Raw genomic sequence first — 13,935 nt, 5'->3', positions numbered from 1 at the left:
CGAATTACTTCCTCATCCGCCCTATTCTCCAGATTTAGCCCCTAGTGACTATTTCCTATTCCGAAACTTAAAGAAATGGCTCGGCGGAAAGAGATTTGATTCCAACGACGAAATCATCTCTCAAACAAATGCCTATTTTGCGACCTCGACAAATCATATTTTTCTGAAGGGATAAAAAAATTGGAGAAACGTTGGACTAAGTGTATAGAACTCAAAGGAGACTATGTTGAAAAATAAAATAACTTTTTATATAAAAACCTGTCTTTTATCCAAAAAGTCACGGACTTATTCACCCGCCCTCGTAGCATCAACATTTTGAGACGTCTTATAGTTGTGTTCACGAGGTTTTCAAGATGAGTTTTCCTTCGCTTATTTTTACCATTCAAATTTTCGTTTTGTGCGCCTTGTTCTGGCTTCTATATGGTACTTTCGTTGGAAGTGGTACATTCGTCATAACTTGTGATTTTATGTCTTATGATTGCTTGCTTCATTTTCAGATTCCTTCGGAAATACATTGCTTAAGATTTCATTGTCAACGATACCTTCTTTAGATGCACCAATGTGATGTACACTAGACTACCTGCTTCATTTTCTTCAGTTCTGTTAGATTGTTGCGTTAATTCGTTTTCCTTATTTTCTTCAATTGAACAATGATCCACAAAAAAAATAGAATAAATACGCAACAAACATTAGGAAAACACAAGAAAAAATATTATGTGACATTAATTATACTTACTTCCTTTCGGCTAAAGACGCATCCAAAAACTTAAGGTGGTCATTATCAGTATACTTCAATTTGATTGCTGCAGAACCAGTTGTTGCCCGATTTTTATTTCTTTTATAATTTTATTAATTTTACTTTAATAATTAATTTTAATTATCTCTTTGCAGCTATAGAATTAAACAAGTAACAAAATACCTAATATTTTAAACATAGGCATAATTAAACTTGCTAGCTAACAAATCGTAGGTTTAATTATGCTGGTGTTTGCACCTGTTGGAAAGTTGCATGGCATCTCCTATGTGTCCAACCACGATACACCACCCAATATTTAAATGGTGTATAAATAAAATGTTTGTTTTTGTTCTTTCCAGCATCTTGGCGACTGGAGAGATCCCTTGGAAATCAGTTTCCTATTCATTACGCTTGGATAACACGCAAAATTGTTCCTGAAATCCTCTTAGCCATCTGTAGAAATCTACAAAAGCCAGCATTGCCTGAAATCACGGAAGACTTATTGAGAAGTTTACGAGTTACAGGTTACGAGCGGCGTTGGAGCCACCCTCACTGTGTGGGTAGTATAGATGGAAAGCATATTCAAATTCGATATCCTCCAAATACCGGATCTTCGTTTTTCGGCTATAAAGAATTATTTTCCATGATTTTGTTTGCGTTTGTTGATCATAATTACAAGTTTCTGGCTGTTGATGTTGAATCTCAAGAAAAAGAGAGTGAAGTTGCCACTTCGTGTTTTTTTTAGATATTTTTGCATGTGTGTGAAACTAGCGCCCATTGATATCCAGTGACCAAATCGAGAACGCAGCATATATCATTTGAAAGCCACCTATTTATAGTCCGCACTTGCTGTTACTTAAGCGATATCCGTATCTCCTTTAATTCTTATTATAGTTATTAACAATGAATAACTAAATCGATACGAACTAAGAATTTTCTCTGAACATTAATTAAAAAGGCATATGTTAAAGAAATGAGAAGGGCTCTAACTCCCAAAGAATTTGGATTTTTTTCTATAATATGTATATTTAAGCCAATTTGAGATTATTGCAAATCTCTACAAGCAAAAGTTTTTTGTCAAAAAAATTATTGAATTGTTAGATGTAAAAAAATTTAAACTGTCTCCATTTATGTACATTTACTGTAACCGTTTGCCACACCCTGTATAAATTCTATTTTGCAAACTTTGCTCTTCATTAAACACAAGTTTTTCATTAATTAATTTTTATTGACATTTATACATTTAATATACCCTTATGTAACACGCTGAATAAATCCTAACTTATAAATTTTGTTCTTCATACAACAAAGTTCCTAATTAAATTAAGTGATAAGTTTATACATTATGAAATGTGGAAGAATTTTTATATTTTATTTCATGTTTTAACAAGCATATATAACAGTTAGTTTTTCTTGTGAATTTTTTTGCTATAATCTCTTATTATATAGTAATACATTTTGGGAATATTTTTTGTTTAATTTCTGACATCCAGACCTATGTATCTAGTAGGAAATGTATGGGTATTTCAGAAAATATACTATGAAGAAAAAGTGACAAATCGAGGACTTTATTTAATATGGGGACAAAAAATGTGCTCCCGATTTAACACTTTTTTAATCTGCCTACTATAATTTCGGAATGAACCATACAATTCCCACTAATTTTACGCGCACGGTATAGTAGAGCGTAATTTAGATTTTGCACCATAATCCAATTTTAAATTATGTATTATGACGTAACAAACCCATTTTTACATCTGGTTAGTACCACTCCTCGACATTCAGAGGACACAACAGTCAATCGGCGATCAGAGTTCTAGTGGCTCTTATGAGAAGTATTATATAAGAAGTATTAAGTTATGACTTATACACCTCGAAATTTAGATGGCGCTAAGAATGCAAAACTACTTAAACTACCGCTTTTATCGAGGCTGCACGGACTGTCAAGCATCAAATAATGTCATGCAATTTTTCATAGTTCTTTACTCTTTAGCTTGCACAGGCTTTCTTTTTACTTCTGCACTACATTCTTACGGGTATGAGCAATTAATAAATGAGCCAACGCGTATTACAAATAAATCTGCTACGTGCCTAGACTCGACTTGTGTTAGTTGTAAAAAAAATTGCTATAAGAGTGAGACCGTTACTTCACACATTATTGATCACAATCAAATCCCGTTTTGTATCTTCACCATACTTATTAAAAAACCTCAGCAAGAGATAATTAAAATTCGCGATCCTTAAAACATTGACTTAGAAAAATTCTCGATAGATCTGTCCCAATTATCTGAAGTTAATTGGGACAGTTGTTTTTATATTGAAGATATAAATAAAAAAGTTGACTTTCTATACCAAAATATTATTTTCCTATTTGATATCCATGCGCCTTACAAAAAGATAGGAATAAGTAAGAAAGCACCACCTTGCTAAACCTACAGTCTTAGACTTAATTTAAATGAAAAGTACAAAGCCCTTATTAAATATAAAAAAGATAAAAGTGCAGCTAACTGGACTTATTATAAGGAGTCCCGAAATTTTGCACTTGCCTCGATTAGAAGAGAAAAAGCTGCTTATCTAGCAGAGCTTCAAAGTGATAATCCTGGTAAATTGCTTTGGCGTGGTTTAAGACACCTTAATATTAGATTCTCTGGAGGTGATTCTGAACTTCCATCCAATTTAATTGACCCAAATGTAATTAATGATTTCTTTCTTAGTGTATTTAATAAGTCAAATAATTGCTTTGAGAAAATAAATTTTTATTTGCATAACAAGTTTAGTTATATTAGTTTTGACTTTTGCCTTGTTAATCAATATTCAGCGAAACAGATAATTAACGCCATTAAATCTAATGCTGCAGGACCGGACAATATTACTCTTTTAATGGTAAAGATGTGTCGCAACAATTATTTTTCCGCGTCTAAAGTTAAATTTTTATATTTATACATTGGCAATACTTGGTTGGCACCTGGATGCGCAGACGACTTAGCAGTCTTGCGATTGAACCAGTCGTCTCTCTCTCTCTCCAAGCATATTAAAAAAGTAATTCTCAAAAGGTAGTTCTTCGCAAGTTCTTTTTCGCAAAAGTCTACATTGTTTTTAAGAAAATCTAATCTAAGTGAGTACTTTGAAACAAGCAGAATCCAGTCAAGTTCTCCAGAGGAAATCAGGGATCCCTGCGACACTCACATACAGAAATTCCAAAGGTAAGGTGCCATTCATCATTTTTATTGCCAAAGTATACCCTTTTCGCGTCGAATCTCAACAAAAAATTTGTCTTTTAATAGGAACCACCTTTTCGCGACAAGATGGGTTTACCTAATATCATTAAACCTATTACTAATATTATAAATAGTTGTTTGTTAACGGGTTATTTCCCCAAAGCATGGAGGGAGTCCTTATATATCGATATATATCCTATTCCTAAGTTTCCAATCCTAAGAATCCACAAGACTTACGTCCAGTCAGTTTATGGCTTGTAATTTCTAAAGTCCTGGAAAGAGTGGTCTATATACAGTTTGCTATCTGACATATAACTGGACATAGCACAACTAGTGCACTCTTGAATATTACTGATAATATAATTCGAGCGCTTGACAAGAAACTTTCTGTTATTTTAGTGTCTCTTGATTACTCAAACGCTTTTGATGTAATAGACCATGACTTACTTATTGCCAAACTGAAGTATTATGGGTGCAACGATATAGTTTTATCTTTTTTTAAAACATATCTGTGGAAATGTAATAATATTGAGCAGAATTTTTTTTTAATAAAAATAAAAAAGCCAACGTCAAAACTGTTAAAAGTATATCACTACTGTCAAATTTTCCTAATGTCGAGTCACCCTAAGACGGCCACCGTCCGAAATTCCGTTTTGGCGAATGAAGTTTCATGGGGGTCATCAATTATAATACGAAATATTTTTATGCACGATGTCGCCTCCCCCACGATACATCCGGCATCATCCGGCCTGGTTATCGGCGTGAATAGGATCAGCTACCACCGGCAAGAGGTTGGAAAGGGTTTGGGAAAGGCATTTAAAGGATAGAAAAGGACGAACAATCACGGGATGATGGGGAGAAGGATGACGCGGAAGTGGGATCGAAACTTTCACGTTTAGTTCTGAAACTAAGTCTAATTATGAAATGCACGTTGTAACTAGCGGCGGAAGGGGTCTAGGAAAGGAATTCGAAGGATAGGAAAGGACGAGAAGAACCATGTGTTGACTGTGTGAAGGATGACGCGGAAGTCCTAAATGTAACTTTCTATTTCGCTTTTGTAAATATAACCTCCCAAAAACATTAATTATTTTGTTTCTCTACAATTGGTACCACTGAAATTTGTCAGAGTGGCCAACATCGAAAGGACAAAATCACGCAAAATGGTGACCACCTAGTACTGGTGATTTATTCTAAACAATAAAATCTTAACAGACTGGCAGTCGAAGCAAAGCATATTTATAAGTCCGTCATATATAGACTTTGGTATAATGGATAGGAATTTTAGTTTTAAATTAGTGGCTCTATCTAGCACCGAAAAGCGGCACTACATAGTAAGTAATCGTGATATCTTTGGACGATGCGCTTCATTAAATTACTATAGAACTTTCCAGGTAAGTTCGTTTAATTCTGTTGTTAATTTCTTGTATTTTATTTTTGCCAGAGGTGATCGTAGCTTCCAAGTATTTAAATCTTATATGCAGGAGGTCGTATAAATTATTTGTCGGTATTTCAAACTTTTTTAAGCTGTTAATTAGTTTTTCGGTTTATGGATGTTTTTTAAAAACTAATAGGCAAAATCATCACATTTTTCTCTTTTTTTGTTTGTCTGATTAAACATTCCTGATCTTTTCCGAGAATATCAATACCAATAAAGAAGTACTTCACAAGTATTTCTCAAGGATCGCAACATTTAAATATTGGTAGAACTTTCATGAACTATGGTAGAACTATAAACTTGAACCGATGTACTAAACTGACACACAAACAAGTAATTATAATTTCTATATCCGAATTTTTTCGACACGACATATGCACAAGAACTAATTAACAGATAAAAGCATTTTTGCAGTTTCGCCGTCATCGCGCGACATTTATAATCGCAGCACGATCGCCGTCGCATTTCGCTCATGTAGAAGTCAATGTGATATGACAATCATGACATTGACATGTCTATTGTTTACAAATATACATTACATGTGCTTACTGCTTATACTTTTTTGCTTCTTTTCAATTTTATAATACTTATTTTTCCTCGTTGTATTTTATAATTAATGTCGAATACAATAAAAAGCTGAAAGTTAAAATGGAGCAATTTAAGGATGCTCATTATTTTCATATTCCATCGCAAGGCAATATATACACGATGTGTGACTTGCAGTTGGGGAATGAAAAAAATCTAATCCTTGCTGCCTCACTAAAGAGAGATATTTTTTATTTCGAATATTTGGAAACCTCCAGAGGAATGGTGCCAACTACGAAAGAGATTTCTTTTACTTATATTCCTAGTAAGTTTATTACTTAGGTAACACTTATGTTACTTAAATACATATACAGAGAGTCATTTAGCTGCACTAACAGATACTCTAAATGTTCTGTGCAAAGAGTCCTCAGCAGTAGCTGTAATAGGCAGCAATATAAATAGGTTAGGAATAGAGCAATGACTAGCAGTAACAATGCAAATAGAATAATAATAAAATGTATATATATATATATATATATATATATTATTACTTAGGTAACACTTATGTTACTTAAATACATATACAGAGAGTCATTTAGCTGCACTAACAGATACTCTAAATGTTCTGTGCAAAGAGTCCTCAGCAGTAGCTGTAATAGGCAGCAATATAAATAGGTTAGGAATAGAGCAATGACTAGCAGTAACAATGCAAATAGAATAATAATAAAATGTATATATATATATATATATTTGATAGCCGCTGCCTATTTGAGCTACTGCTGAGGACAATTGCACATAATACTTTTAGCAGCTGTTAATGCAGCTAAACGACTCTAAATTGTTTGAGATAAATTTGTTACCTCTTTATACTAAGAAGACTATTTTTTATATATTTTGTAACTGTAGAATGTAAATGCCATAGAAGCATTTTAATAATAGAAAAGAAAGCTAAATCAATCTAGCATTAAAAAACCTGCAATGTTATAATGATTACAAGAAACTATGTGAAAGGATTTAATGTTAAATCTTATGGATGTGTCAACCTTTATTAATTCATCAGGTATTAATTTGGGAAACTTTTTTTATTAAAAAAATTGCTAGATTTTAGCAGGGTACTCATATTGTCATATCTCACTATATATGTCTGTTATGGAACTAGATATTTGTAAAAATTTTGAGATGTCAGTGCCAAAATTTGAAATGACCCATATATTCCAGCTTCTAGTTTATTACAAGGTCATCCTATTAACTTATATTTACTAATCTATTAAATCATGTCAAAAAGTATATATCAACAGTATACATCAACAATAAATCCATTAATAGTTTTATAGCATTCCTAAAGGAAATATTAATTAAAGAGGCAAATATACTAGGTAAGGCAAATATAGTACTCTGTCTAAGAGCTCTAAGAGCATTTCTCTGCTAAAATATGTCAAATATATTGTATATTTATATAAAACTCTATTAATGTACATTTAGGTAATTAAAATTTTCTACGACTTAATATTCAAGTTTAAAATTGAGATTAAAATTAGATAGCAGAATAAACTGATGGCCAGGTTGTTATATAGAGTTTCTTGCATTTATAAATCACAATATGCATGCTTCTATATATAGGGATATACATATATATCCTATATATAATCTATATTTTAAACCCTCCACAATTCTAACAGCCTTGCACTGCAGCCCAAATATTCTATCTGCAGAAGTTTATCATGACCATGTAGGAAACATGCCATAGCATTTAGCATTGTACCCATCAAGATACATAGTCATATAGGTCTCTCAGCACACTGCACCTCAATTTTCCACATAGATATTCTAAGTGAGAATTGGATCCAGATATAATCCCAGAAAGTTTACTTCAGATGGATTACTAAAATGAGTGTCTCATTGAAAACAGCATTTTGTGGGTCTTATCCTAGCTTCAGTTTGTTAGTGTTAAACTAACTTATAGCCTCCAATTATGTTTCACTCAATCTCCAATTCAGTCTATTAAGATCTTCATCAGAAGTCTTGAAGAAATCGTAAATTTTTTCTTTTTCAAAGAGACCATATTAAATTAAATAGCAATAAATTAAACTCCACCTTACAAGTTTCAAATATATTGAATGTAAGGTCAAAGGACTAGACATGTTTCGCCTGTACTAGGCATCATCATATCTTGTGTATTTAGTTATTAAAAGAAAAAGAGAAAAACAACACTGCATATTACAAGTGCAGGGTTTTTTTTTGTTTAAATTTTTATATGTGATAACTAGGCTCTGTCTGTCCTATTTTATTAACTTTTAATTTCACTTTCTAGTATTGATAAATGCTGATTTATTAGCATTTCCTTACAGGTGGAGCTGAAATCATATCCATTGATGCATTTAATAAGTCTTCTACAAGTAGTGAGGCTGTTATTGGTATCACAATTATCAAGGTAGATGGTTTAATTATTTTATGTAAAGCACATATATAACAATATTAAAATATTTTTTAGAATAGTAATGAGTCAGACACTTTAGAGACATTTTTAAACATTTACTCTCAGCTAGAGGAACATGAGGATTTTAATATAGAAAACATAGCACAAAATTGTTTCACTGTAGAACTTAATTTTATTCCCTATAAATTAATGCATACTGAGCTTATTAAATGGGATGGGGATACAATTGTTAAAAAAGAGGTATACTATAATATATTAACTCCTGTATATAAGATACAGAAAATTATGTTTTTTTTAGATAGTTTTTGTACTCTCAGGAAGTGATAATCAAGTTCATATTTATAGAGAAAATCCAACTGAACATATGTACAAAGAGATTGACAGCAAGGAATACTTTCCAGAGTTCTCTAAAACCACTAGCCCAGTCGTATGGATTGATATGCTGTATATGAATAATTATGAAGAGTAAGTATTGTCATTAAGCCAGTGTTTAACAGTGCTTTGGCTAAAATGTATGCATTATAGGAGGATAACAACATTTGGATGTGAAGATGGCTATGTAAAACTGCTGAAAGTTAACACCAAAACTAATAAACTTGTTTACAATTTCTCTACAAGGTTTACAAACTATGTGGCAAGTGTACATTTATATTTTGAAAACACTCCAAATATTTCTGACAAATTTGCTAAAAGTTTTGGAAAGACAACTTTAGATAAACGAGTGGCAAGACCAATTTTGAATTTGATTGTTGTGAATTCAATTCTACCCCCAGTGATTTGCAGGTGAGGAGTTTTTAGTTTTGATATTCAATTACAAGCTTATGTGATGAGATTATTAATAATACTTAATTATTACTATCTCGCTATAATATTTATTATTACTATCTCCTAGGAGAGACTTTAAAAATTATTCTAATTTTTTTGAAGTCTGGGAATGTTTAATGAAAATTAAAAAAATATTTTTTTACAGTCATTTATAAATCATGAAGGTGATTTATGACCATCATGTTGATATGTTTATAATGTAGTTTTTAATAATTATTTTCTCTTTTAGAGATGTACTAAAATATGGACTAAGTGATTATGATGGTCTGGCCAGACATGATAATGGTACTATTTTTACATGCTGTGCTGTAGCTGATATAGATTTTGATGGTCAGAAGGAAATATTGGTTGGTACAAGTTCAGAGGTAATGCTACAATAATCTTACATAAACTTATTTTATAATATAATCCGCCTTTCATAATAATTATTAGCCATAATTAAAAGATTATCTGCAAATATATATATCATATCAGTATTAAATATGGAAGCAAACTTGACTCAAATTCTTCATACAAACTTCTTTGAATCACAAAAAGGTTGGGAAAGGTTTGGAAAAATGTCAATATTTTAGTAAGAAATTGATCAATGAAAACTTGTATATATGGTGTATATACAATAAAACAGTGGTTGACAAGTAATATTCGTAATCACTCTCTGGATATTTTTTATTTTATTTATTTATTGTCCAACAGGAAAATCTCAATACAAAAGACAATTATGAGTAATATGGTAACAAAAAAATACAACTTAACTAACCAACTGAAACAAACTATGCATATAAGAAGAGTAAACCCACCCAAAAGGAATTATGAATAGTACAATAGAAAGAAAAAAACTGGCCCAAAGCACCCAAAACACCTCCAGCCCACCTAATACTGATCAAATCAAGAATTTTAATGAATTAACTGTAATCAATTGACAACCAATAATTTATGCTGCAGAGGATAATGCATCACCTTTTTTTTTAAAGCAGTTGTAGAGCCATTAAAAAGGTCAATGTTATTCTCAGCATTTCTGGTCAAGTTGGTACAGGTATTCTCAAGATAAAATTGAACTGACCTTCTTGTGTGTATAGGAGGTACAAAAAAATAAATTCGCCCAAAGGTCTGGAGCATCAATTTTATTGCTGCAGAATTTAAATAGAAAAAGTTGACTTTTTAGTATGACACGATGTTTAAGGGATAAAAAGTTATTTCTCTGAAGAAGCAAGCTATGAACACAGCCTCTTGGGGGGTAAAAACCATCAGCTTTGGTGCTTAAATACTTTAAAAAAAACTAGAAATTATAGAAAAGATTTAAAATTGAAAGGAACAAGAAATCTTATATTTTTGACATTTTACATCGTATGTATAAATCGCTTTCACCCAGAGGTGACAAAAGCATTTTGTTGAGAATAAATTTTTTGTACAATAAAGGCTCGGTCGAGAGAATACATCTGCTTTTACGGAAAAAACAAATTTGACCGAAAAAGCTATAAGAAATCAACTTACTTTTGTAACTGTTACTTTTGATTATTCTATATTATGATTTATATATTATATATAATATGATATTGTATACTATTGCTTATTGTATGTACATTTAAATTTCCACATTTATATTTTTTACTTACCTCTCATTCTCCGATTTTTGACTAGGAGATTATTCTATACAAAATGGATAACGTAGAAAATAAATGGTTTATGGAAGAAATCAAATATATGGCTGCACCAATTTTATCACTAAAATATTTGGATGTGTCGGGAGATGGCGTGAGGGAATTGATTGTATCTTCGATGAAGGGGATACATGTGCTACAAGTAGGTATTTGAATAAATTTACTGATTAAATATATAGTTGTAATATCTTTTAGCATGATCCTGTTTTTGTCCAAAAAAAACTTAATGAGAAGATTGATGCACTGACAATACCAAAAATTCAAATATCTTGAGAATTTTACAATGTATTAAGTATTTACAATGAAATGCTTGTGTATATGTGTGATTTTACTACATTATATTGTTGTATTGATTATGATGTACCATTGTTACTGATATACTTTATAATTTAACTTTTTATATTTATATTGTGATAATACTTTATTAAACATTTTTATACAATTTTTGATAATAAATTCATTTTTTTGTTTTTGTAAACTGAAATAATGCGATGCCGGTGGAAACGACTGTATTATTACTTGTTACGTCTAAGATGAAATATTATTGATGATTTGTACGGTCGGCGAAGGTCGGATGAATTTCAGAGAAAATATCAGATTATAATTTAATTTTTTCTATTTTTGAATATGAGAACGTTAGAAATCAAGAACCACATATAATGTTCCGAGATTACAATAATTTAAACTAAACAATTTTATCATGGATGGATTAGCCATTCCATGAGGAACATATTTATAATTTAAGAAATATAGACGATAAAATCAATTTTTTCAATAAAAACATAACCATGCTTTTAGACAAGCATATTCCTGTTAAAACTAAAATAAGCCATCCTGCCCATGGATCACCGACAATATTAAACTTTTAATAAAATTAAGAGAGCCTGTGCATAAAAAATTTCATAAATCAAACCCAGATCTACAATATTATCGACATCTAAGAAATTATACAAATTACACGCAATAATTCGTGAAAAAAACACTGCTGAAAAACTTAAGTTAACGAAAAAAAACATATGACATTCAAAACTACTTCCAGAATGTTAGCAATTTACCAGATACAACCAACCAAGGAATCATCGAATATTATAAAAATAATAATTTTAACGACGAACGTAAGAACAACCAAGTTAGTGTTTCAATTAATAGGTAAAGATAACTTATTGAAGATTATTTTAATTATTAAAACCAGCGCAAAAGGAATAGACCGGTTGTCGAGTAAATATAAAATTATGTCTGCTGTTTTGCTTAAATCCATTGGTCAATATTATTAACGAATGCATTTTACGACAAAAATATCCATCAATGTGAAAAAAGGCAATCATAAAACCTATAGCTAAGATAGTAGAGCCAAAGGAAATTTCAGATTTAAGACCAATAAGTATACTGCCAGCTATATCTAAGGTCATTGAGAAACATATTTATAATCAGATATTTAGTTTTGCTGAATCTTTTAATATAATTCCGGTTTGTCAATCTGGATTTAGGAAAAATTTTAGCACTTCGACGGCTTTAGTAAACATATTAAACGACATAAGAATTAACGAAGAACAAAATCGTCCGACTGTATGACATTACTGGACTTCAGTAAAGCCTTCGATACCATAAATCACGAATTATTATTAGCAAAACTACAATTTTTTGGTGTGTAACTTGAGGGTATCAATTTTTTAAAGGAATGTGTCAGATATGCAGGAAACAATAAAGTACTTAAGATTATAATAATATGCTGATGACTCCCAAATATACATACCTGTGAGCTGCGAAAATTTAAATACAGTGCACGAAAAACTCAAATTCTGCTCTAAATGCTTGGTCAGAGAATCATAACCTTAAGTTGAATGCCACTAAATCAAAAATTCTAATATTGTCGGCAAATAATATATCAAGAGAAAATATAAAAAATATTTCTATTAAATTTAATAAATGATACATTTGCTTGTTCATTAGTGACACCAGCAATGTTACAGCGGGTACGAAACTCATGTCAAGAAAGGATAAGAAAGTGATTGGAAGTCGAAGGCGATCACTTCGAACAGCTGCTTAGGCATAATACATAGACGATAAATAGTTAAAAAGTAGGAAATAATTTGTTTTTATTGTAGTAGAATATTCGAATTATTTTTAAATTTAATCAAAACATTTTTGATCATAATTCCGTAACCAGCAGAGCAATTTTAAAAATTTTTTGTAAACAGACTTCATATTTTATGTAGATTCGTATTTAAGAATAAAAAACACGTCATTCCATTTAAAATAAGGAAGTGACCCTTCCCCCCTCTTAGGGGGGTGAAGGGACAAATGTCAAAAATATCACAAAAAGTGCCCCCCGGTATACTTGAAATGTCACCAAAATGTCAAAAAAAAATTTGCAGCCGTTTTTGACATATCGCATTGTAACACTTTAAAAAACTCACCCTGTAGAAATTAAATTCGGTAATTTTTTAGCGTGAGCACAAAGTTGTAAGAATAAAAGATTATTGATTATAGCATATAAATTTGAATTGAAATAAGGAAAAATACAGGGTAGCCCATCGAAAACAGTCCAGCAAGGTTTGGGACCTTTTTTTAAAAAATGCTCGGACCCGTCAATTTTTGATTTTAGGGAGACAATATTTTTTAATACCCATTTTTTTTTAAAATTTTTTAATCAACCCCTTAACATCAAAATCTTAAATAGGAGTGGGGTCAAGTGATATTATATTCACTTATAAAAAAATAAAACAAAAATATTTTATCACACGTTTATTTTCTTATTATGTTTCTTTGTTTCTACATACAAAAAAAAAAATATGAATCGCAATTTTATTTTGTGGATTTATATGGTTTTGATAATCGCTCCTCATATTGCGTGTCCATTTGAAATAAGAATATTATTTTAACTTAAATAAAAACTTTATTTAAAATTGGCCAAGTAACATAAAATCAATTTAAAAATAACCCTCTTTACTCATCTAACAGCACCACAATCTAAAACGCTACAGATAACTGAAATGTAAAGAGCTCGGCTAAAGCGTTGATTAAACATTTAAGAAAATGTGCAACCTTATGAACTAATTTGATTTAGAAAAATATAGGTTTACAAAAGTAAATTGAAAACT

General features: G+C 30.9%; 1 protein-coding gene across 1 annotated transcript; it reads left to right on the top strand.

Annotated features, from left to right (window-relative positions):
• The first annotated feature begins 5,918 nt into the window (after nt 1-5,918).
• Nucleotides 5,919-11,276, top strand: LOC126735078 (KICSTOR complex protein kaptin-like). Its single transcript, XM_050438974.1, has 8 exons — nt 5,919-6,239; nt 8,263-8,345; nt 8,406-8,591; nt 8,650-8,816; nt 8,877-9,134; nt 9,406-9,541; nt 10,815-10,976; nt 11,030-11,276. The coding sequence occupies exons 1-8, from the start codon at nt 6,038-6,040 to the stop codon at nt 11,105-11,107; spliced, it is 1,272 nt and encodes a 423-aa protein (XP_050294931.1). The 5' UTR covers nt 5,919-6,037; the 3' UTR covers nt 11,108-11,276.
• The last annotated feature ends 2,659 nt before the right edge of the window (nt 11,277-13,935 follow it).

The sequence above is a fragment of the Anthonomus grandis genome, chromosome 4, assembly GCF_022605725.1.
Source record: "Anthonomus grandis grandis chromosome 4, icAntGran1.3, whole genome shotgun sequence".
NCBI lineage: Eukaryota > Metazoa > Arthropoda > Insecta > Coleoptera > Curculionidae > Anthonomus > Anthonomus grandis.
Note: the sequence above shows the minus strand (reverse complement) of the source record. Positions and strands in the feature narration are given on the sequence as shown.

Coding starts and splice junctions, on each gene's coding strand:
- LOC126735078 (XM_050438974.1), top strand. CDS start 6,038: ATGGAGCAATTTAAGGATGCTCATTATTTTCATATTCCATCGCAAGGC. Junction 8,346..8,405: donor TTGGTATCACAATTATCAAG/GTAGATGGTTTA, acceptor AATATTTTTTAG/AATAGTAATGAGTCAGACAC. Junction 8,592..8,649: donor ATACAATTGTTAAAAAAGAG/GTATACTATAAT, acceptor TGTTTTTTTTAG/ATAGTTTTTGTACTCTCAGG.